The sequence below is a fragment of the Atractosteus spatula genome, chromosome 11, assembly GCF_055471065.1.
Source record: "Atractosteus spatula isolate fAtrSpa1 chromosome 11, fAtrSpa1.hap1, whole genome shotgun sequence".
In the NCBI taxonomy this organism is placed as follows: domain Eukaryota; kingdom Metazoa; phylum Chordata; class Actinopteri; order Semionotiformes; family Lepisosteidae; genus Atractosteus; species Atractosteus spatula.
The window spans coordinates 47,228,223-47,253,384 of record NC_142716.1 but is presented as its reverse complement, the minus strand read 5'-3'; the positions used below and the strand labels follow the sequence as shown (position 1 = coordinate 47,253,384).

Genomic DNA, 25,162 nt, shown 5'->3' with positions numbered 1-25,162 from the left:
ACCTTTAATCTTTTGTTTCCGTTTATAATTCTGCGTTAAGATATTATGGCTCCCCACACTTCTGTTAGGAGAAAATTGAGAAGGAGATCCCACAGCCTAAGTAACAGCAGTGCGTGCCGGTCAAGGTATGAGGTACTCTTTTTTTTTTTTACAATGAAGACGCCACATCATCTCGAAACTTACTTTGTGTTTCGTTTTGTTAAAACTGCGATTCCTTTAACTTCAAGAGTTTAAACTTCACAGGTAAACTTCAAGAGATAACAGGACGGGTACGTTTCAGTACGACTCTACGGCTGTTTTTATTTAAAATAACGGATACATTTTGCTTTAGAAAACTCTTCGATTTCAAATTCTAATACATACACAGCATGTTGGGTATACAGCATGTTAAAGTCGAAATCATTTTGATTAGGACTAAGGTAACAAGTTAGCTGAATCTTACGTACAGTTACCTGTGGCAGGTAGTGTTCTCGGTTTCTGTCCTCCGCTGCAGTGGCGTTATTGTTTGGTCTCGGTGCTCCGCTTACAGTACTTTATTTCGGGAAACCATGCAGGTTGTTAGTCAATTAATCAAGTCACTGGTTCAATCACGGAACTTCAGTTGTGGACGGCTGATGGCTATTTAGATTCTGGTCCGAGGTTTCTAAATTACTTAATTTAATTAAATGCGTATCTTGCTTAACTGATTTTAACAAATATTCAAAGTTTATAGATTCTGACCGAGGCCGGATAGACGTTCTCCGAGTTTCATTTTTTAAACTTTTTATTCAGCTGTTTAATACAAAGACCTTTGGAATCCGGCTTGTCTCGATTTAAGGACTTTTGTCCTGAATCTCACACACAGGCATGTCCTTACTCCTTTCCTTATAAACGATTATTTTTATTCTCCCTATGGCACGGTCCTTTCCTTATGGTTACCGAATTGAGTGGTGATACAGAAAATATACTCACTCCGTGTGTCATCTAGATATCACCGGAGACCGGGGAAAAAATCCGTGTCGACTACACCGAACAGGTGTGAGAAATTCTTCATCAGAGGAGCAGGACGCCGTCTTGTGCAGATTCGGCTTTATTGAGCCTCAGTAAGTACAGCAACGCGCGTTGGGTCTGCCCCGCAGAACAGACAAACTGAGTTTTCATATTCAGCACACGGGCTCAGAAAGCCGGTTCTTTCACACTTTGAATGTTTTATGATCTGTTTGTGAGTGTTTGTCCTGTCCTTCCGTATGTGGCGAAAGTCATCTCATTAGATGTGACTGAATGTACACATCACATCTTGTACAGTGGCAGAAGAAAGTAGCTGCAGCTGTGAACGCATGTCATCTTCATTCTGTCTTAATATACCTTTTGGCAAATGCTAAATGAACAGATCCCAGTAATTACTCTAATACTTTCCACAATGTGGTTCAGTAGTCATATTGTAGTGCTGGATATGTGCAATATATACAGTATGTATACAGCGTGTCCCACTTCACCTTGATCTAAATAAAACACATTATTTGAAATGCTGAGGTGTTGAAATAGTTTCCCTTTTAAGCGTCCAGGACTGTTACATAGTTACAAAGATGTTGAGAGAAATACAACTACAACTCCAGCACATTGGGAATAAACGTGGCCAGAGCTTCTTTTCAATGCTAAAACCGATGGAGGGCAATCTTTGCAGCCAATAGTACTTAATGGTCAGTCTGTATAGGCTGTGGAGAGTTTTAAATATCTGGGAATGCATATTGATCTGAGGCTGAGCTACACTGAGAACATAGACAACATTTTTAAGAAAGAGGTCAGAGGATGTTTTTAATGCTAAGACTCAAGAACCAAACTGTCCAGGTTTTGTGAAAATAGCAGAAAAGTAATTGGGAAGCAGCAGCCCCAGCTCTGCGACTGATATACAGTTCTCAGAGTGGCCAGGAACATGACAGCTGACTCCACACACTCCACTCCATTCTCAATTCATAACATTCCCATCAGGGAGACGGTACAGAGTACCAGATTCACATAAAAAAAAACATTTGTAAGAAGTCCCTTGTCCCTCTGCAATAAGACTGCTCAAGGAAGGTATGTAAATATCTTCCTCCCTCTACCTATTTATTCAACTATTTATGTATCACATACTGTTGTTACGATTTTATAAGACTCTTATGTTTTGCTTGTGTGTTTTGTACTTCTGTGGGAGAAGCCAAAGACAAATGCACACAGCTGTGGACAATAAAGTATCTAATCGCGACACAGACGCGACAGTTCACGCTTTGCCTAAACGTTAGTGCAAAGTATGGTTCTATGTCGCCATCTAGTGTTCCGTTATCTGTGTTGCAGCTACGGTGTTCTTCCAACATAAAGCACACTTCTGTACTTCAGTACAGGATTTCAAAGCACATACTGTTTAAATTAATTGAAATAAGCATTTATCTTTATGCTCTGTTTTTACTGTTTGTAAAACCTTTCTTGAATGTTCATACTTTACTATTTTTTCACTTTTACAGACTGTGACCTATATAATAAAATAATACCACCTCTAAAAGTTGCATGCATTTCACGTTTTTGTTTCACACGGAGGACTCTGAAGCACGTTTTTAAATCGGAGCTCTACAGTACGTGGTGGACACTAAAACACATTCTGACTTTTACTTTATGGATTTATGGGAAAAATCCTGATTCTTTTAAAAACAAAAGGGTACTGTTTATCACATAATCAAGTAAAGGCGGAAGTGCGATATTCGTATTAATAATACAGCGATGACTGGAAATACTTTTCCAGCTCTCCCAACATGAACTGATCCCCTGCACCTCCTGAAAGAATTCATTAATCTAGGTGCCAGTGTTTTACAAGTGTAAGCTCGTGTCCTGTCTTATTCACTTACGCAGTTTAACATTTTTCCGTTAAAAAGGATTCTCTATCTACAAACTGAAATGCGTTAATATACCTTTGTTCTCTGATTGGTTACGGGATAACGTGACCAGAGAAAAAAGGGAGAGATAAGGCAGAGAGAGAGAGAGGGAGAACGCAGCAGGTGTCAATGTGACTGGTCAGAAATTAACTGTATAAAGAATATCCGTTTTCATCCCGTTCACATCCTCACGGGCAGAGTGCTTCATCACCATTGCACGAACCCTACAGTTACACATGTACAGCTAGTACACGGTACCACTGCACAGCTCAATTCCTCGTAGCATTACAGGACTGCTGAGGAACAAGTAATGGGTATATTTTCTGCTGAAAAGAGAAGAAAGAAAACAACGTTTCGGCTGTGGAGCCTTCTTCGGGTGTGCGGGTCTGCTCACACACGAAGAGGGCTCCACAGCCGAAACGTTGCGTTTTCTTTCTTCTCTCTTCAGCAGGGAATAAACCTGTTACTTGTTCCTTTGCAGCCTACGCATGCTGACGCAGCCGCCCACCTGTATTACAGGACTGGACATCAACATGTTACTGTTACCAGAGGGGCGTTTGTGGGAATGAAGGGGCAAGTCATCTTCGCTTGAACGGACTTCAGATTTAGTGTAACTGTCATGAACAGTAATTTTTTGAAAATGTAATTAACAGTATTTTTTCCCTTTGGATTCCAAATTGTTAAGGGTTGTGCCAAAGACCACGAGTATAACTGCAGCACGGTATATTTTTTTAGGGTGTGCATTTGATGAAAGTGTGAAGGTGGTCCAGTACCGGTGTATCGTCAAGTATAGTTTTCTGATTCCCTAGTTTATATACAGCACAGAATATATTGAAACGTGATATTTTTAAACACAGCTCCGTCATATACAGTATACATACACATTCCGGAAATCTATACAGTATATTTCGTTGGTTATTTGACGGGACAGTCGGTAATACGGGACACATCTATTCTTCTGAGTCCGGTAAAGCGAGCGTTTAACTCTACGTCACTGTATTCAAATGCCACTGAGAGCCTCGAGCTTAATAAATATTAAACTGTAAGACAGCTTCAGGGAGAAGCGGCTAATTGAATTCAGGATTCATTTTGTTGTTTAATCTCACTTCCAAAATCAGCTTGTTTCAGTGGGAGAAAGATAGCGAGCCTGGTTTCCAAGAGGTTTGTGGAGGAACAAAGACTGAAAATCTTCCAGACAAGACGAGCCTCTTGTTGTATCGGTATCCCAAAAGGATTAAAATGAGAAATGAAGTTAAAGTTTTTTTTTCTTGTTGATTTATCCATCGAAAATGTCAATCACTTGATCAGTTAGCCCTTTTCCTCAATCTTTTCTTCTGTACGTGCAAGTCAGTAAAGACTTTGTCAGAACCCACTCTGTGATAAATAACGTGTTTTATTTTACTGTATTAAAAATAAAACAGTATATTATGTAAAGCAGACATCTTAGGTAGATACAAACGTTTGTTATAATTAGAATTTCAGACGTGTGCTAGATCCAGTTTACACCTGCCCTTTACAATACCAAGGACTGGACAAGGGCTGTATATTTGTGCTTAACCCCTAATACACCAAGCACACAGAACAGAACTCTGCCACAGCGACTAGTCAGCATTATGTCACAAGGATCTTTAATTATTTACAAAGAAGGTATATAAAATGTAAAACCTTAGAAAACAAAATTGCATATAAAATCATCTCAACCCCACACATTTCACAAAGAACAGAAAACAAAATCCTTCATTCATGTAGCTGTTTTTACAAGTGCTTGTTTTGGTAAACATAGTGATTGGTATTTGAATTGCAGAGTGTAGCAGAAACACACACACACACAAGAGTGTTTGAACAACTCAGGCTTTGGAACACTTGTCATTTTCTCTGTAAACTCCATTTAAGAAAAATGCAACAACAAAAAAGTCAGTTCGAATGGTTATCTCGTGGAATAAGACAGCCATGGACATGTTCTACTGGTCCTGCAGGACAGCAAGCTGAAAACAACCACTTCATAGTAAAGGCCACTCTACAGCTATGATCATCAAGCTACTTTTACATTCTCACTGCTTCTTTGTTAACATCAGCAAAGACACACAGATTGTAATGACATGTATGTGCACAGTACAAGAGACCTGCTATTGACTTCAGGTTGCTAAACACAGAACAGATGAGTCCATTATCAAGATGGTTAGAAGCACTGCTGCCTACAACAGCTCAAGGTGCCTTGGATTGATTCTGGCCTGGAACACCTTCTGTATGGAGTCAGCATGTTACAAAAAACATTTTAACTTCACATTAAATTTAACTTGCTAATGTTGTGAGCAAATTGGGATCTTGTACATTTGCAAACAGCAGCACAGTATTGTTCCGAATTTGTATTTTTGTTTTAGAGTTCTCTTTAAACCTGGACTCTTGTGCCTGGCTACAGGTCTAATTACTAAAAGCTATTAGAGATTAGTATTTTATTAGATGTGGAAGGAAAGGAACTCATCTTTGCTTGGAATTGTAAGGTTGTTGAATTATTTTTCGTCAAAAATTAGTCAAAAATCAAGTCAAACCAGGCACAGTTTTTTTTCTGATCAACCAAACTGAGTTAAATGTTTGCCCTCAAACACACAATATGTGTCACAACACAGTCATTACTACGTCATACTTGTAAACTGAAATTACATCAGCGTGTGTTCCGACAATACTGATCGAGACAGAAACGGTTATTGCTGTTGGAACCAGGGTAGTGTTTATGAACAATAAAAAAATTATTACAAATTACTAAACACTGAATTTACACTGTTTTATGATTAATGATTAAAATTAATTTCTAGTGTTTTGTTAGCTTTTAATGATCTGGCAATGCATGTGTTTTTTGGAGAAATTACATACTGCATTTGGGAACTTACTTCAATGAATAATAAAACTGAATGCTTCTTATAGCTATGAAGTAAGTGTGGTACATATTTGATCACCTCAAGCATTAGAAATCTTTTCTTGCGTATTCAACTATCCTCCAAGCAATAAGGGGGAAGCACTTTCTCTTGCATTCAATACATCTTGTGTTGCTAAGTACTGGCTCAAGAGATTTTTAAACGGTTACACCTGCTCTTGGTTTTAAACACGCAGCATACTGTATATTTGAACTTTCCCTCCTGCCAACCTGTGCTTTGGCATCACAGATATCTTTGCTTCGCTCAACAACGGCTCTGGAAGGCAGGTTACTGGGACAGGCAAAATACTCCTCCGCTGTCCATTACTCCCCTCATACTCTTCAGAACAGGAACCTTCACCCCCTTCATGCGTTTTGCTTGGGCGGGGAAGCTGGCAGCACACTTTAAAGAAATTTCAGCATGGCTTGTTTTTCCAACAAGGAAAAAAAATGACCTTGTTGTATTCAGTTTCCCTTAGTTGTAAGTTTATAGAGAGGAGGCCGGTCAGTCCATCCATGTTGTCGATACCGATACCCTGGATTCATTCCAGAAAAGACTGGATGTGATCCTGGGATCAATAAACTACCAAATCCCAAACGGGTTAGATGACCTGTCTCTTGTTCCTATCATGATTATTTGGGTATCAGTACTTAATTGATCCGTGGACTGAGTATCTAGGATGAGGGTTTGAGGACTGGGTTTCAATGTTTTTGGTTGACAAATTATATTAAAAAGGCTTCTTAAATGAGGTTATTTCATTATTATTTCGAATTCGAACACTATGTAGAATGAATAAATCTCACATCCTTTTTTATCTGTTAATGAAATTAATGATACACCTCAGGGACCAAATGTGGATGGAGTTAAAACAAAATTACTTTCTAAACCCTTTGTAGCAAGACTATCTGCCATATTCAGGATAGCGTGGTAGTGGCTGGTTCTGTTTTGTGCAACACAAGCACAGAGATGTTTCTGAAATACAGAAATGTGGTACAGGATGTTGAAGCAAGGGACACCATTCATACTGATGTTTTTTTAAAGCACTCCATAAACAATATTTTCACCCTGAATGAAGCTGAGCTAAATGTGTCAGTGCAATACTACTGTATTTGTGTTTTTCTAATATGAAACCACTCGCACACACTTTTCACTACATGTGGGCAACAGAAACATTAAAAAAAAAAGATTTAACAGTCCTACTCCAGTTGTAAACATTTTTTATCACATTGCTCTAACAGTAAAACACAGCGATTTGTTTAAATGGCGTCTGTTCTTTTTTCCAAAGTCAAGACGTACCGACACCATTAGCCTTGTAGTTACTGAAAATGGAGGCCAAAGTCTTTTTTTGCTCAGCCCCTAAAAATCTACAAAAGTGTCACTGACTAACAGTCTACTCATCTTCAGTTTGCCAGCCCCTGGACAAATACATTCAGATGCTCCAAAGGCCCTGTTACCATCGCCTGAGGACACTTTCAAGATGGTATTTTGTCTGCTTCCTTATAGGGCACATTCGGGGGTTACTGTATGTAGGCCACATCCCAAATTTAAAGGCAATGAGGTCAGCTCTTTGACCACCAAATCCACCCTTCCATCCATTTTCTAACTGCCTGATCCAATCCAGGGTCACTGGGGAGCACCTGGCGCATGGCAGAGTACACGCTGGACAAGATGCCAGTCCATTGCTGGGCACACACACAGATGCACACACTCACACCAGGGCCACTGTGGGAGGAAATCAGACCACCTGTAGGAAACCCACATGAACACAGGGAGAACGTACAAACGCCACAAAGACACTGTGGCATCCCAGGTCCAGGACTGAGCCCAGAGCCTCAGCACTGTGAAGCAGCAATGCTCACCACTGCACCAACGTGCCGCCTTCCACCAAACACGCCATTGTAAAAAACACCACACGCCAGAGGCAATGCACATTTTACAGGTGTCCTTGGGGCAGTTTTCATTCCACACTCAGGAAAGGTTTAATGTTGAACTGGCTCAAGGTTGTATGGGATCTATTGACCAGACGCACCCTCCCTGAGAAAGAACAAAAAGCATTTCTAATAAGCAATGCTAGTTTCTAAGCGGTAATTCAGTGAAAGAGGAAAAGATCCCCCACACACTCTCTGCTGGACAAACAAGAAGGAAGACTCACTCCCCTTGTGCTCGTCAGCACAAAAAACATCCTCCAACTGTTGCAATGACTATAATGTCTGGTTGACTCAGATGGCTTGAAGTTAAATACATTTAAATGTGTAACTACAAGGGGCAAGTTTATAAAAGGCCCATCATTTTTCTCAATCAATTCAAGATTGTCACATTGAACATTAACATACTACCGGCACAGTCAGGACTGGTGCAGTCGACTTTACAGAAAGTGCAAGAAAGTTAAAAAAAAAACATTACCATTCTCTCCATTATTTAGACATTAAAAGCTTTAAAATCTAGCAGCTATTTTGCAATGCAAGCACAAAACTGTTAATTATTCATAAAGCTTGTCTCTTCTCGAAGTGGTTAGCTAAACTATTACTGACTGATATGTATTTTTTAAATCATATTTATTTACAAATAATCCAGTGAGCAATTTGCTCCATTGGGTGCAATACAAAAAATATAAATAAAACTGACATAATCTTTCATCTGTTTTACTCTAAATGTATGCATAGATTTCTTAAATGTCTAAAAATGTTGATTTAACAAAAAAAAGGTAATGCCTTTTGGCTGTTATTAATCTGTAATATTAAAAGGTGTGCAAGCGTGTTATAGGATTCTGAATTAAACATGGTGTAGAAAGTGTTTCGACTGTACAATTGGATCCAAAAAATTCATCTCAACAGTAAATCAATTACAGAGGCACTTACTTTTAGGTGTCACCAAACCCCCCCCCCCCAAAAAACAGAAAGTGTTTAGAAAATTTAAAAGAAAAACTCCTAATACAGTACATGTGTTTTACTCAGTCGGCCCCCCCAGTATCGGTACAGCCCCTTCTCAGACCATAAATGGGGGTGATATTACCAAAGCGGTCCTTGCTAGATAAATTCAGGGGGACCCACGGGGGGCTGTTGACCTCCGCTGGGGGTCATCCGCTGGTTTCCTTCACACGAAACAGTGCACCTCTGGAGAAAGGACACGAAGGACTATTGCTTGAGCTGGAGGTGCTTTGAGGCGATGTCCCGCTCGCGGCTCCGTCAGAAGCTCGACTCGGGCACGGACTTCTTCCGGCCCAGGGACGTGGTGCTGTAGCGCGTCCTCTGCAGGGTGGCGCAGGAAGGCCGGTCGGAGGCCTGGCCGCGGGGCTGAGGGGTGGCAAGGCTGCTCTTGTGGAGGGAGGCCGTCCTCCTCAGCGTCAGCTCCGCCTTGCTCTGGATGTTGGAGGAGCTCTGGGAGCGCTTGATGTCCGTGGCCGAGCGGCCGTGCCTGCCCCCGACCCTCCCCTCGGCCCCGCCGTTGAGCGCCCCGTTGGAGAGGGACAGCCGGGAGGAGCTGATGGCCGTCTCGCTGCCCCTGCACGCGTCCGGCTCCCGGAGCTTCCTGGAGTCCTTCTTGAGGAAGCCGGCCTTGAGGAAGGAGAACCTGCCTCCCTCGTGGCTCCTGCCGTCCTCGCTCCTCCTCGCCTTGTCCTCCCCGGGGAGGGGCTGCTGCTGCTCCTCCTCCCCGCCCGCCCCGGCCGAGCCCTTGCTCCTCTTCAGCGTGGTGTCCCAGCCCTGCGGGGGGGCGGTGCTCGGCGTGGGCGGGGCCCCCCCGCTGGAGCTCCTCCCTCCCCGGCTGGGCGGGGCCTCCTCCGGCCTACCCGCAGTATCCTGCTTGGTCTTCCGGGAAGACCTCCTGGTCAGGGTGCCGTCATCCTTCTGCTTGCTGCCCCTGCTCAGGGTGCCGCCCCTGTCGCCAGCGGAGGACTGCCTGGACTGGCCTTCTGGCACCTTGGCAGAGTCCGGGAGGGCCCCGTTCGGCCTCCCGATGCAGCCCACCCTGCTGGGGGGGCTGGCAGGGGCCGGCTGCCGTCCCCCGGTCGGCGTCCCGCTCCCGTCTGCGGGGACTGTCATCAAGGGCACGATGGAGTCTTTCGTGCACCGCGGGCGGCGCCCCGACTCCAGGTACTCCACCAGCTCCCCGGGCGCTGGCTTGTGTCGGTCCTTAGACCCAAAAGACCAGCGCAGGGGCAGGACTTTGCTGACGCCCTCCTTGGTTTTCGTGGGCGTCCTCATGCTGACACTCCTGCCCTGAACCCCACGGACCAGCGGCCTGCTGTCAAAGCCTCCTGCAACACAAGGGAACAATCATGTGCAAATTGCTCGTAGATGGGTCTCATGCCCTTGTTCTGGCACAACGCAAAACGTTCCTTCCCAGTTTTTTAAGCCGTCACTGTGTTTCTGACACTGTTATGAGGGGACTGTGTGCACTAGCAGGAGACAGAAAGCGCAATGCATCTTCGGACACCGAACTCCTCTCACCTCTCTCGTCCTTCAAGGGCTCATCCTCAAAGACGGGGGACTCCGGGGAGTCAGGCCCGGGGGACACGCAGTTTGTGGAGGCCCTGGACACCAGGCTCCCCCTCTTGCTGTCTTCCGTCAGGCGGACCAGCCAGTGCTCAGACATGGAAGAACTGGTGGAGCCTGCGGACAGAGTGACCCCCGAGGGAAGAGGACCATCAGCCCATGCTGGAGAACGTCCCGCCTCCATCACAGACACCTTACTGATCCGCCAACTCCACTGCAACGAGGCGCAGTGTGCCACATGTGTCTAGTGCACCTTACGGAGGTATCAGGCATCAGGAGCAAAGGAAAGGCAAGAGACTCGAGAGGCTCAGAGTGGAGACTCAACACCACAGCCCCGAGCTCTGTCAGCTCCGAGTGTTGATCTTGAAAAACACCTGCAACGGGCACGGTCACAACCTGTCTCCAGGTAAGCCAAGTCTCCAGCTGATCGATAGAGAGACAGGTCGATGGTGGAGAGGCTGGCTGCTACATTGAACCTATAGGAGATCACCCTGCAGCTCGGTAGCAAATGCACATAACGGTTTTCATTACCCGACTCTTGAGGCTGCAGTGCACTGCTTGTTTACAACAGACAGTCTGAAGGGCTCTAGAGATCAACTGAAAAACATGAACGTGAATAGTGGTGTGTTTAGCCCTGTGGATGTCCATGTATAAAGTCATTATAAATATCAGTATATAGCACTTTTCACACCAAACTGATTTACAGATGGAAAAATGCTAAAAAGCTCATTTATTGAAACAAATCTATTGGATTAGAAAGCAATTCAATTAAGACTACACTAATGTACAAACATTAATATTAACGTTCTGGAACATGATTTGAAAGTCCCAGTTGAAGGTGAATTGTTGATGAAAGTGGAAGTGCTCCTCGAGGTTCCACAGACCTGTTTACTTTAAAAGGGCGTTTGCAGGTGAAAGAGTGCGAGTATGAGGGCCCCACAGGGGTCCTCACTAGCCGCAGACGCTACTGATGACAGAAGGCAGTAAGGATGAGGGAGTGCAGAATTGGTCCCCTCACACAGAAGGAAACAATGACCCTCCGGCCCATTGCTGAGCCCAAGCCCTTGAAGCAGTGGGGCCGAGACGCTGCCGGACCACCACAGCCTCACCCCAGGCCCACCTTTCACAGAGCTGCTGGCTGACCAGGGAGGAATGGCGTTCCGTCTCTGGTAGAAGAGGATGTAGGCCCCCCTTGTACATATCTCCTCCTCCGGAACCAGATCCACGCTGCTGTCGTCGTAACTGTACCACTGCCCGTCTACCGAGTTCCTGCAGTGTGCTGCACAGGGACACGCAGTGAAACACCGTGACGCACCTCATCAGGGAGCACTCACATCTGCAACGCTGGAACTGTGGGCTTCCAGCTTGCATTCTGTAGCATCTTGTTTTCAGCCTGCTGCAAAAAAGACTCCAGATATTTTAAGCACAAGAAAATAATATCTGTGCAGGTATTTCACATGTAGCCGCTGAGCTACTAATTTTTAAATAATTTGGAACTATGTTATTTTCTGGTTCGAACCTGGAAGCAGAACAGGCACAGAATCCCCCTGACATATGCAAAAAGCATCTAAACCAGGGCTATTCATTTTAAACCCACTGACTCGCTGTCGACTCAGGAGACATTTCCAGTCTGCTAGTTATAACTTCCTCTACTGTATCTTTCTTGAACACTTGAGGGTACTATTCACCACGCAATACGTAGTACACGCTGGATTCGTTTTCAAACCCTTGCCTCTCATTAAAACCATTTTTCTACACCAGAAAAGCAATGATTCTGTACTGTATGTGCATGTGAATATATGCATATCTGAATAAAACTCTAGGGAAAATCCTGAAAATCCAGTGTTGCTTTTGTAGGGTGAGAGATTTACCAAATTGCAGGTTGCGTATTGGAATAGCATGGGGGCACTCTTCACCACGCAACACGTACTGTAGCACACGCTGGATTCTTCTCAAGCCCAGATGCTCTGATCAAGAGAACCAGCAGTGTGGAGGAGTGACAGAGGCTCTGGCCCAGAAGGCTGCCAGTTCGTGGGGACCTGTTTTGCAGAATGTCTTGTCAGAATGACAAGAAGTGCTAGGATTAGGACAGTGATGTCACCGATACCTGTGTAGTGGCCTCCATGCATTCCTCCATGGTGGTTGCAGACGGCGTACAGGTCGTAAAGGACGTCCGCCTGCTGGCCGCCGCTGGGGGGGTGGGGCTGCTTCCAGGCGGGCCAGGGGCTGAGGCTCCTCTTGACCAGGTGCGGCGCCATGTCCAGGCCGGCCAGGGGGAAGCGGACCAGCGTGGACAGCTTGTTGCGCCGCTCGCCCACCTGCCGGAAGCGCTTCAGGTGCAGGATGAGGATGTCGGGCAGCGTCCAGAGGCTCAGCTTGACCATACCCTGCTGCAGCTTCTTGCAGTGCGGGCACTTCCAGGCATCGTCTGGCGCCAGCTGGGGGGAGGAGGGGAGAGCGGACAAGACAGGGGGATTAGGGCGCCCTCCGGAGGAACCCCCAGGAGAGGAGGGAGCTGCGCCAGCACGCGCAGTCTGCAGAGGAACGGATAAAGGTTTATTCCCTGCTGAAAGGAAAAGAAGAACACGCAACGTTTCAGCTGTGAAGCTTCTTCAGGTGTCAAGGAGTCACCTTTTTCCACTTCTGGATTCGCCTGGAGAAGCTCCACAGCCACACCGCTGTGTCTCTTTTCTTTCCCTTTCAGCAGGGAATAAACCTTTACCTGTTCCTCTCTACAGGTAGGCCCCTGTACCTCCTTCCATGGGAGACAGACTGTCTGTCCATTTCAGAACACCCAGCCTTCACTGTGCATTTAAAATGCAAAGCTCTCACTGGAAGAAGAGGTAATCCAGACATGATGTATGGATAAAACTTAGGGTGCAGGTAGGGGTATTCTTACAGGAGTGCGGCAGTCCCTGCCAGCTGTCTCTTTTCCAAGCATGGCTCTCTGGTTTATTAAGGCCGCTGACTTTAGGAGCTGGGCAGTCGCTAAGAGCTGACAGCAGCCGTGCCACTCAGCAGCTGAGTTGTAGAAATGCAAGCCTAAACTCATGTGGCGCTGGCCCGCACTGTACGGGGGTACCTGTGCAGGCAGCAGGAACGACTCCAAAAACCAGACACTCCTTCGAGACGAGAGGTGAAACAAAAACAGACAGCAGGCCCTGACTTCCAGCCAGTTTCTGCACATCCATAACCTGACCGCACACAGCAGTTTGCTTTCCTGGCTTTCTGCTATTTGTTGGACTTTAAGAGGTTTGCGGATTCATCACTCAGACACAGTTTCTGGGGACGTTGTGATGACAAAGTGTTTAAAAAAAAATGAGTCACAAAATGTACAGTATGTCAGGCTCCCAGTCATCAAGTGGAAAAAAAACTCCCTCAATTAGTGCATCACCAAGGTCACATTTTATTCTTTCTGCCTGATCAGTCCATGTGACCCTGAAAAGCCCAAGGTCAGACACAGAAGCGACAGTACACTGCATAAGAAAAATTAACACCTGAAGAAGGCTTCACAGCTGTAACGTTGTGTTTTCTCTCTTCTCTCTACAGCATGGAATAAACCTATTACTTGTTCTTAATAAAAATTAAGATAAAAAAAGTATCAAAGATTTTTAAATAAATAGAAGTACTTTCACGGTTTCTATAAGGATGATCATGTTTCGTCTGAGCATGGCAGCCCTGTCACTGCTGGGAAGCTGCTAAAAGGAATATCTTGTAAAAACCAAATGCACTTGTGCTTAGACAGTCAACAAAGAAGCACTGCTGTGTGACATTTGAAATCCATGAAATTGAACTCATTTATCTCTTGTTGTGTCACCAAGCCTCTGCTGCATCCAGAGCCTTGTGAAATGGGATTGCACCTTAATTCTGTAGTGGTGCTGGGCTGATTCAATTTCCTCCGGATCCCAGACGACAGCAGGAGAGGGGAGGAGGATGAGAAGGGTGACAAATTTTACGTAATGTGTTTGAGCCTGAACGTACGAAAGAAGAGAAGGGGGAATCTTAACTTCAGTCGCCAGGCAGATCGTAAGGCCAGAGGGGTATCTTTGGAAATCAAATGGAAGGAAGTTAGGGATGAGGAAGCATAATGGTGAGTCATGTTGTGCATACTGAGAGAGCATGAGTGTGCATACTGAGCTGACAGGGGTTTTGAAGAACAATCTGAATTGAGTTACTAAAAACACCACATGCAAAAAGTGAAAAAACTCTGTGGCAATCCTTCTGCTCTTACATCCTGAAACCCTTTTTCCTGTCCCTTTCAGTGACAGCTTAAATCCTAAATTCAGTTTGGTGAATGCTACTGTACAACGCCAAATAAAATACAATCAAGAAAAGCTTTGCAGATGTGTTTACTCGTGAGGGCTTTCTTCCGAGTGCTTTTCAATCCAAAAGAAGAAAAAAAGGAAAAAAAAAACAGACTTCCTTAAGTGCCACTACAGTAATACGCTGAATAATAGGTTGAGCCTCAGGTTACAATTTAATGAACCGCTGTACACTCAGCTATTTAATTTTTGTTTTTTAAACAACGCCCTGAGGATTTTACAAAATGTACCTATGCCAAGAGAATCAGCAAGTCTTGTTAGAGAATGCAGGTGAGGAACGAGGTCAGAGGAGGCTCAAAGAAGGGAGACCAATCAACCCATCGCAGTCAGTCAGTTCCTGTGTGCCTCTGTCCCTTGCACTATCCCTGGCTATCAATCTGCTCCAGAAAACAAACAGCTCTAATGACGCACCGGAGTGTAGCCAACTGCAAGATCCTGCTCCTGGGGCTATTTTAATATTTCAGAGATTTGTGATCCAGCGTGTTCGGTGTTCATGAACCAGAATTTGATCGTCATGTCACATCTCAGTCAGCGCAGGATGGGAAGAGCCGAGGGGGAGGCAGAGAGACGCGGGCATGAGGAGCCAGGGCCAGAGATGGCAGGGTTACCTGTTCCTCTTTGGTGTAGAGCTGGAAGCACTCGTCCAGAGTGCAGCTGTGCTGCTGCAGGTGCTGCTGCTGCTGAGTCCTGACGCTCTCTGCATCCTGAACCACCTCCTCCTGGATGTTGCCAAACAAGCTGAGGGCAGACAGTCATGCACAAAAGTGTTATGTTACATACAGTCACCCAGACATGCAAGAACAGGTGCGTACGGGCTCACTTACTGTAATCAGTGGTCAACTTAAGATGAAAATGAGGACCTTCTCTTGTCCTGAATACTGTTTATTTTTTATTGTAGGGGTGTATTTGTTACTCTTGAGATCAGCTGCCCTAACCTGCCATGGTTTAGGAGCTTAAATGAGAGGAGATGCCAACCTGCCATCGACAGATGTTGATGGGAATGGAATCCTGGGGCTTTGTGACATCATCAATGTATGGAGACCAACTGGGCCATCCTGGGGCCTCAGGGTGTGTTAACCGTTTGAACTGATTAACTGAATAGAGCACATATGCAGTGTAAATTAACTTGATCTGTCTGAGGGGTGACTTAAATCTATTTGTTCGGTTTCCCTGAAAGGTCATGGGCTGGGGCTAAGCGCTGTCAATGCACTGCCTTTTGGAGTCTGATAACGTGCTGGACCCTCATCCATTAAATCAAACCTTAAAGTAACAAACATTCCTCACTCATTCTATTACACTTTACCGTGGTTAATTTAATGTTTTGCTGATAAGCATTATTCTGTGCACATAATGCAGACATGCTGAACCAGCACATGATCTATCAGTGATCTATCACTATCTGGAATAATAGATACACTGGAATGATAGTGAGCAGTTGGACTGTACTGGTGTGGCGCACAGAAACCTCCTGGCTCACCACTCTTTGATTTTATGCTCCCATTCAATGATGAGCTTCACATGGGGAGGTCCGCCGGGTCCACAGAACTTCAGGGCTCTAGGGAGACAATGGAAGACAGCTCAGTGTTCCAGCAACACCACCCTGGTGCTGACCTCTCAAACACGATTTCAACTCCGGGCTCCCCGGACCGGGGGCTGCTCCCCCTGCTCTCCGGGAAGCTCATTCTTGCAGATTTCAGAGAGCGTTTTAATGCACCACAGTGAGGAGAGACCTCTGACACGCTTTCCTCTTCCCACTTTATTATGATACTGCAAAAGAACGGCAGTCAGGTGTGTAGTGACTAGTGACGTCCATCTGGAGACGACCTGGACCCCAGATCCCCATCTCTTTGGTAGGATGTCTATTGATGTTTCACAGTTTAAACTGCCATCACACAATGTCATTTCTGCTTGACTGGCAAGAAGTCTTGTCTTGTGTTTTATGTCTTTCTCATGACCACTTAACCTGAAATGATTCCTCTGCCAGAAAGGCTCATTTAACCTAGCCTAAACTAAAACAAAACATATAACATTCTTCTTAAATTAGCATTTTCATGCGTGACTTAGGCACTTTGGCACAATTCACCCCAGATTTGGCCACAGGGTGTCAGTTTTTTACCAGGGAAAGGCAGAGCCTTGCAAGTCCTGAAGGACTGTATGAGCTATAGTCCGTTTCTGTGAGGAGGACGGGTGTGCTAGGATTAAGACTGGTAGCCAAAGTCAGCCACCCCAGTATTTCATATTTAATCCTAACAACCATCTCTTCATGCCACTGTACACATCTTGCATCCTGTTTTAAGTTTTAATCATGCATAAGTTTCATATTTAGCCCCAGTGATTTACTTTGCATGATGCTGCACTCATCTCATATCTTGTTTTAAGTGTGCAGTTGACTTTCTCAGCAGTATCTGCCTTCTGATGCAACTGTACAGGCTGTTTTTTGGGCGTCTGTTTCTGCTAGATCGGGGGAAGGCCGAAAGAAAGTTAGCCGTTCCAGCTAGTCTTCATTATTTTTGTAAGTGCAAACCCTTTAGGTTGGCACAACTACCTCTGAGCAATAAGAGATACTGTAGTTGTGCCAACAGGTTGGGATTGATCGGTGATTGGTCACCTCATGCCTGGCCATGTGTTTGTGTTGACGTTCCCCCCGCCGGGCCAATGGGTGCTGTTTCAATCTGTTTCAGGTTACAAACACAATATTTGATTTGGGACTAAGAATAGAACTGAGGCTATTGAGCCTTTTATTTTTCTATGGCAATGAAATGAGTGTGATTGCAGCATGATGTGCTATCCACAGCTCCCAAGACTCGCGAGGAAGATCAGTAGCACACACGGACTCCACACACTTCATTATCTGTCTCCTGATGCTGGAGATCCTGGATGGGCAACATCGGCAAGTTTAAAGGGTGGAAAGAGAGCATGTGACTATAAGAATTTAGAAAATAACCTGAAACCCAGAAAACAAATGAAGGAATCCAGCAGGAGCACGTGGTTTTGCACGTTTCTAAACCACTGGGTATTGTGACATGCGGTTATCCCACAATGACATCACTGCACCAGCGGGGAAGGGAGAAACGCTACACCTGCATGATGACAGGCTGGGCGCTTCTGCACCCATTGGCTCAGCGGGGGCACTTCAACACAAACACATGGCCAGGCATGAGCTGACCAATCACTGATCAATCCCAACCTGGCCCGCAGCAGGGTCCCATCGCTGGGCAGGGACCGAGTGGGACATGCCTCCTTTACAGCTGGGAGCATAGTGGGCCATTCTTCTTCAAGAGCAGGAATAAACTGTCTCCTCTGCCGTGAGCAAACAAAGACTTTCCTCTGTCTTTCACACGCCCCCTCTCTCAGTATACAATTTATATACATCATAAAAAATATATATATTAAAAAGGAGTTTGGAAATGCCTCCCCTTGATTTTAATACCTCCAGAGTCCTTCCTTGCTTCACACAACAACCGCATTAAAACTGAGTAACATACTGTAAATGACTGTGAAACTCATTTAAGTTTTAAAGACACCAAGCTTAACCCCAGCCACACTTTAATGCATTGATTATAAAAACATAAATATTGAAAAACGAAAGCATTATCTCCAGCATGATGAAAAAGTGCTTCCGGGAAAGCGAAAACTGCTCGGAGATCTTTTTTTTTTCTCGTTCTCTTTCCTTCACACCACAGATTTTGCCCGTTTCAGCAGATACAGTCTCGCCTTCTCCTGCCTTACGACATGGGCACTTACAACGTGATGTTGATTTATATAGCTATTAATATGAAATGGCAACTTGAAAAGATGAGTTTCTTTAAAACTGGGTGCCATGCTTTATTCTTTCCAAGTGACATTAATCATTAACATTGATAGATGTATTATTGGGGGCATCGCACAAAATTCCCCGTTCTGGGTATTAATAAGGGTTTCAAGCAACTTGTCACTGTAATGAAAATTTCATGCACTACTATAGAAATTATTTTTTTGCTTATATATATATGATGTGCGTGCATCATCATCATCACTGTGTGTGTAGCTGACAGTGTTCTGCAGTTACTGCCCTAACACGCTGAGGTAAATGACTTCAGTTTAGAACCAAACCACAGATTCCTTTTTATGAGACAGAAATCCTATCCCAACCTAATCCAGCAGGCTATATAGGGATGGATGGTTTCCCCTTCACTGTAAGTTTCTAATGCCTTTATGTTATAAGGAATTACACCTAATAGGATATGAATGTGAAAAGGGTGACAGGTTTGTAAAAAAAACCAGCTGTTCTAATCAAAGACGACGTGCTCCACTACGTTTAACAGAAACCTAACTGTGCTATTAGAGGGCTTATTTACAAATAAAAGGGCAGGTTGGAGCTAATTACATGCTGATTTCCAGCAGGTGTACGATTCAGATGTCAATGAGAGGTGGTAATCAGATTAAACTGCGCTTTTCAAGGCTTCAGGGCTATCTGACACTGCCTGTCCTCACTGTGATTTAAAGCACAGGGCAACAAGAAACTGCTGACCTTGTTCCTCTTAGCCTACACACACTTCAGGTCTGCGAAACTGTGTTCAGAGTTGTGCACAGAAATGCATATACAGTACATGGCAGATTGTAAAAACGGAAAGAATATGATGTGCTGTGTCAAACCTGAGCTAGTCCACTCAGAAATCATTTGTTTAATGCATCGCTGTTCCACAACTGTGTTGCTTTAAAGAGTTTTTACAGTCTGCTCTTGTACTTCAGCCCCATTTGGAGGATGTGGTACAGACCACAGCAGGCTGTTCATCACGGCTAAATAACTCGGCTGAATTGAACTGAAGTGAAAAAGAAGGGAAATTAATCACTTAGCAAAAAAAATCATAATGTAAGAAGGCACAGTGTAATTTTATGCCACTATAACTCTTTGGCATGGGTGGAAAAATTTGTGAATAATAGATCTTGCATGCAGAGCGTATTTTCCACCTTGGCACACATACTGTAGATGAGGATTAAAAACAAAGACCAAATTAACCAATTTGAAGGAGAAATATACTAGGCTCATTATCTCAGAATGTTTATTTTCTTTGTTGGCAATGGAAAACAGCACAAATTGTAATTAGATAAACTTAACTTCCGAGTTCTGTTTTGATGTAGGTAGGCCTTGTCTACATCAAAAATGCTCCATCTGCTTCAAACATCATAAATTAAGTGGGTTCTGCTACTCCTTACAAAAAATAAATCCTTGGGTTTCTTGTCTGATCATTTCAGCAATACAAAGCAAATTATTTATAATAGCAATGCTATAATTCATCCTGTCTAAAATCCACCAAAGTATTTACACTAAAGACAGTTTAAGCTGTTACACTGAGAAGCAGTGAAAGCCTGACTGATTTTATGATGGTCTTGTTAGTGAAGCAGAGGCTAACACTGCAGGATTACAGGGGTCCTCTGGGAGCTGAGAACGCTTACATTTAACGACAAAAACCCCACCAGGAGTTTTGCACCCAGGATCTACCGAAGAGTGATAAAGACGTTGTTTCCAATAAAACGTTTTTATATCTGTTTACTTTGTTATATCAGATTTAGACTCAAAGAAGATGATATCTTGGTACCCAATGACATCCAACATATTGACTTAATAATGCATATTATCCATATTATCCAATTTCACATTAAATGATCTCTTTCATGTCTGCTGTAACTAAAGGTGCAAGAGTTCCTGTCTTTGGTCTTTCAAAGAGTTAATGATTTCACTCCCCTGACCGATCATCTGAGCAAAGGATTTCTGATGAAAGTCTTGGTTGTGCATAATTTTAATCTCCAGTCGTGCCTTGATTTCCCGTAATTATTACTAAGAATAATGCAGCAAAAAATTAAAATAGCATTTCCAATTAGATGGGTGGGTTTAATTAAAGCATACATTGAGGCCGGGAGAGAATTACTAAGGTAAAGCTCATGTGTCTTGGAAACACTTGAATATTAACACCATACATTCAGGACTGTGGTATTTCTTTTACTGAGCCTAAGTAAAACAAGGTTTCATATTTTAATATTTTCCTTCTGCTCGTAGTTATAAATACATGTAAAATGGCCAACAAACAGGCATTTTACAACTTGTCAACACACTGATTGATAATGTTTGAAATGTTATGTTTGATTTGATCTCTCTTGATCCCACACAGTAATTACTAATCAAAGTTATTAAAACCAAATATCTCTAATCCCTTTCAGCCCCTGTAATCACACCAGGATGGGGCTCCATTCAAAACTCAATCAGATTAGATGCCTGTTTTATTAAAATGTTCTCGTATTTTACAGTGATGTGCTTGCTGTTATAGAACCAACATCTGTGCTGCGGCTCACTCTGGTTTTTCCTTTATAGCAGACGGTTTTTTTTAACTCTTGCGGCATGCCTGGGAGATGTCATTTCCGAATCTGCTGCAGGAGAAAATGAAAAAGAAAGCCTTCCCATGTTGAGATCGTAAGCCTGTGGGTACTTTCTGCGGTTTCTGAAACAAATGCATACCTACAGACTCCAGAAGATAAACTGATACAAGACTCTGATCACTTCGAGAAACTTGATAGTGAAATAAACATCTGCAGTGATTAATCCTGTCTTTGCAGTGAGCCTCCTGTTTTTGGGTGCAGGACATAAAAACAGTGGTCGGTACTTGAGCATCAATATCATTCAAGACACACGTTACCATACCTAGGTTTAGAAACAATGAGGCCAGCGTGCATGACCAGTATGGTACTTTTTGGTGGATATTTTCTTTAAATGCACAAAGCAAGAACAACATCAGATCCACAAGTTCTTTTCTCAAAAGAACAGAAAGGATCCCACAAAAATGTTTAAGGGGTTCACACCCTCCCCACAGCTATTATGTGTGTACAAACCCCCCCAAAAAAGCAAAAAGCCACTCGATTTAAGAACTTACTGTAGAACGAAAGGCTAAAAAAAATGGCACTCCTGCAAAACTCATGTCGGATTAATTCCGACACACAGCTTCTTTACTGAATCGCTTGTGTTTCCGTAAGGATTTGAAGGCAGCTTGGAATAATTCTGTAACGTGAAGGGAATTAATTGGCTTTATCATTTATGCACCAGCGATTATTTTTCAGCATCAGAAGCAATGCCGGCAAAAAAAAAAAGAGATTAATTTATTTTCAACCTCTCAGACATTGCACAGCAGTCAATTCTCCTGATAAGGCAGACAGTCCTGCACGTTGCCATGCCCTTAAAAGATTTTTTTTTGCTTTAACGGTAGGCTTCAATAAATCAACACCTACAAGCTAATTGTTTAAAGCCCTTACAAATGTTTTTGAAATGATGTAATTCATTACTCTAAGGTTACTGGGCATGTAGTCACCAGTGAAAGCTCAGGCAGCCCCCTTCAACCTGAATTTATCTGTAGGCACCCTTTCTCAAGGAGTCTGAAAGGGGAAAAGGATCCCTACTGATGAGGTGGAGCATTTGATGAGTCAATTCCATTTCGACCTCTGCTTAACTCCTTCCTGAGAAACATTATTTTGTGCATGTGTGGTTACTGATGTGCCAGTCATATATCTACAGTTCCCCAACCTAGAGACTACACTGCTTGGAGACAGCACAGAAAACATGCAGATCCATTTATTTTCCGACTGCTTAATTCAGAGTCATGGGGGACCCAGAGAGTATCCTGGCAAGCAACAAGAATGAGGCTGGGCACACCCTGGATGGGACACCAGTCCATCACAGGGCACACACAGACACACACACATCGATTTTCCCAGAAGCTTATTCAGAGAATGTAAATGCACTGTGTTGTATGCTGTCTCTGTTGTATTCTCTACAATACTGCTGTTGATTGTTCACAGAACTCCTGCAGGTTAGTTCAGCACAATCTGCCCTTTCTACCTCCATGTTGACTATGACCCAGCAACCTGCTGCCACAGAGATGATCGTCTCATTTAGTTTCAATTATAGCTCCCGTTTCCTTACAAGTAATAGTTGTAAGTTGCAGTGGTCTATAATTAATGAGGTTGTTTCTTTCACTCTTTTATGACTGTTAGAAGGGTTTTCCTCATGACCTATGAGTGACACCTCTTTTCCTTAGGTACAAGTGGAGATATGATGCTGATACTATTTAGCAGGAACTTTATTCTTCTTCAGTCTCAGGGATGTTGCCATTTTTTTCTTTGGTAAACACCTCAGCTATTTCCCATTTGTCTAAATGTTTCCCATTTTTATCTCTGAGACTGTTCATTCTTTTCACTAGTCTTCTGCTGTTGTAATACTGACAAAACCTTTTATCATTTTAGTCTCCATCGCTAGCATTATATTCACTTCAATACTCATCCATTCATCTTTCTCTTGGCCTTTCTAATATCCCTTTTACTTGTAATTAATTAGATTCCTTTTCTTTAAGTGGATCCTATTCTGCTTGAAAGTTTTAATTTACAAAGTGCTTTCTTTCTCTTCAAGGTTTTCTTCATTGATTTATAAAATCATTTGTGCTTTTGTTTTTCTTGACTTTGATTTACTTGTGGAATGAATCTGTTCTGGCACTGATCTCCGTGGAAGGTCAATAGTGCCAAAAATACTATTAAAACTTTTTAAAAAGACAGTTTAGAATGGAATTCTGATAAAAGAGTTTCAGTAAAAAAATGACCTGAAGCGATGCGCTATTTTATATTTGGATTTGCCAGTTTGCCTATTTTTCTTTTTTTATTTCCTCAGGTCAACACTATGACCCTCGCAGCATGAAGACTGGGCACTGAACTTGTCTGAAACGCACACTTCACTGAGCCATTTGACATTTTATACACTACGACTCCCACAACGCCATGCAGCAGAGCTACCATGGACCACAAAAACTTTGCAGAAGTTCCCAGATTCACTGATCCATGCCATGCCTAGGACATCATTCTTGAGTCGCCCCCTCCCAGTCTCAGCAGCATTTGGAAAATTGCCTGCCACCACTTTGCAGATCCCAGACACTGCTGTGTAATGACATAGCCTAGTTCCAATCTCTTGGTATCTATAAATTATTCATTTTTTTTAAACGTTATTATGCTGATCATACCGCTAAGATATTGCAGGTACATGTCCCTCTATTTGATGCAATGTCTTTGAATTCGGCCTTGTGTTTCTCCAGAAGATAAGTGGGATAAAACAGCCAGTCACAAAAAAGGTATATTGCATTCCTGGCAATTCCTGGTGTTTTAATGTTTGAGGTCTGTGCCTGTGCACCTAATCCTAATTGTCATGCAGCCTTTAATGATGGGAATCCTTCAAGTCTTCCAGACATGAGCTCACAGGTGCTTTGGAAAGCTGTGCATGTATTTCTGTCACGTCTGTTTCCATTTCCCAAAAGAAGAAGGGGCTGGCAGACTCAGGCAAGCACTACAGAGTTGAGAAGCAAGTTAGAGGCATGAGCAAGGGGAGAAAACACACACACACAGCTCGTATTACCAAGGATCTTGTTGACTGCCTATGTAAATGGCACATTAGCAATTTAGCCAGGTGGCCCGCCAGCTGGTGATCAGAGCCAAACATTACTGCTGTGCCTTTAAAAAGATGCTCATACGGTACTTACTTGAGATCTGTATTCACACTCTACAAAACCAGCCTTTGGTCCTGTCAAAGTCTTTAAACGCTGACTGATACAATGAAGGCTACGGAGTGAAGAGATTTTAAAAAGAAAGTACGCAGGGGCAACCTTTTCTGTTGATACTACTATAAATTTAACTTATTGAACCTAACCTAGATATTGTTGAATCATTTGAAAGCACACACGTTTTACAGATGGAGGAAACTGAGTCTTCTCACTTTTCATAGTTCATATGAATTGCTTTTATTGTTATGCTTTGCAAATGCAGAATGTATCAGAATTGGTATGGCAATTAAACTAAAAGAGCCTCATGTTTCTGTGGGGCATTTGGAAGGCATTTGCAAGGCAAAGCTCAGAGGGAGCTCAGTGGAGTTCGGAATAACAGTCAGACTGCGCTGTTTGCTGGAAAAAGTAGTAATTACGAGTACACCTATAACCATAAGCATATACAGTACTACTGCAGTAAGTCTTGACAAATATTGCCCTTTCTGAAACGTCTGAGTCAATCCTGACATCTCCGAACATGATGGATGATAATATTTTGATACAAAAGAAATAATAGATCTGAATTATGATGCCATGATGCAAAAGAATTATAATCTGTGATCACATTAGTGAAATAATCTGGTGGCAAAACCAGCGCCAGCGCTAGCGCTAACCTACAAACAGCTGCGTTCCATTCTCCAGAAGTTCGTTTTTTTCCCCCCAGGAATTTTTAAAAAAAACATACGCGTCTTCCGCAATAATCCATCCTAATGCAGTTCAGTTTAAACAGCAATAAAAGAAAGGCAGTCCATTAACGGTATGGTAATGATGATAATCTGCAGTAGCGGTTACTAATCGTTTCTTATCGCCAAACAATGCCCTGTAGCTCTGAGATAAGACATTGGAGTGCAGCATCTTTAAACAGACCCCACAGTGGGGTTCGGCGAATGGAAGCCTTTAATAATTGTCCCATACTAATGGATGTTTCAAACGTATTTCAAAGCA

General features: G+C 43.4%; 1 protein-coding gene across 1 annotated transcript in view; it reads right to left on the bottom strand.

Annotated features, from left to right (window-relative positions):
- Positions 1 to 4,499: 4,499 nt before the first annotated feature.
- Positions 4,500 to 25,162, bottom strand: part of usp43a (ubiquitin specific peptidase 43a) — a 126,350-nt gene continuing 105,687 nt past the window's right edge. Inside the window, exons 10-15 of the mRNA XM_088926733.1 lie at positions 16,090 to 16,167; positions 15,221 to 15,350; positions 12,398 to 12,728; positions 11,411 to 11,569; positions 10,246 to 10,407; positions 4,500 to 10,052 (exon numbers count right to left, since the gene is read on the bottom strand). Of these exons, the coding sequence (XP_088782859.1) occupies positions 8,983 to 10,052; positions 10,246 to 10,407; positions 11,411 to 11,569; positions 12,398 to 12,728; positions 15,221 to 15,350; positions 16,090 to 16,167 (1,930 nt within the window). The 3' untranslated portion in view covers positions 4,500 to 8,982. The remainder of the gene's footprint in view (positions 10,053 to 10,245; positions 10,408 to 11,410; positions 11,570 to 12,397; positions 12,729 to 15,220; positions 15,351 to 16,089; positions 16,168 to 25,162) is intronic.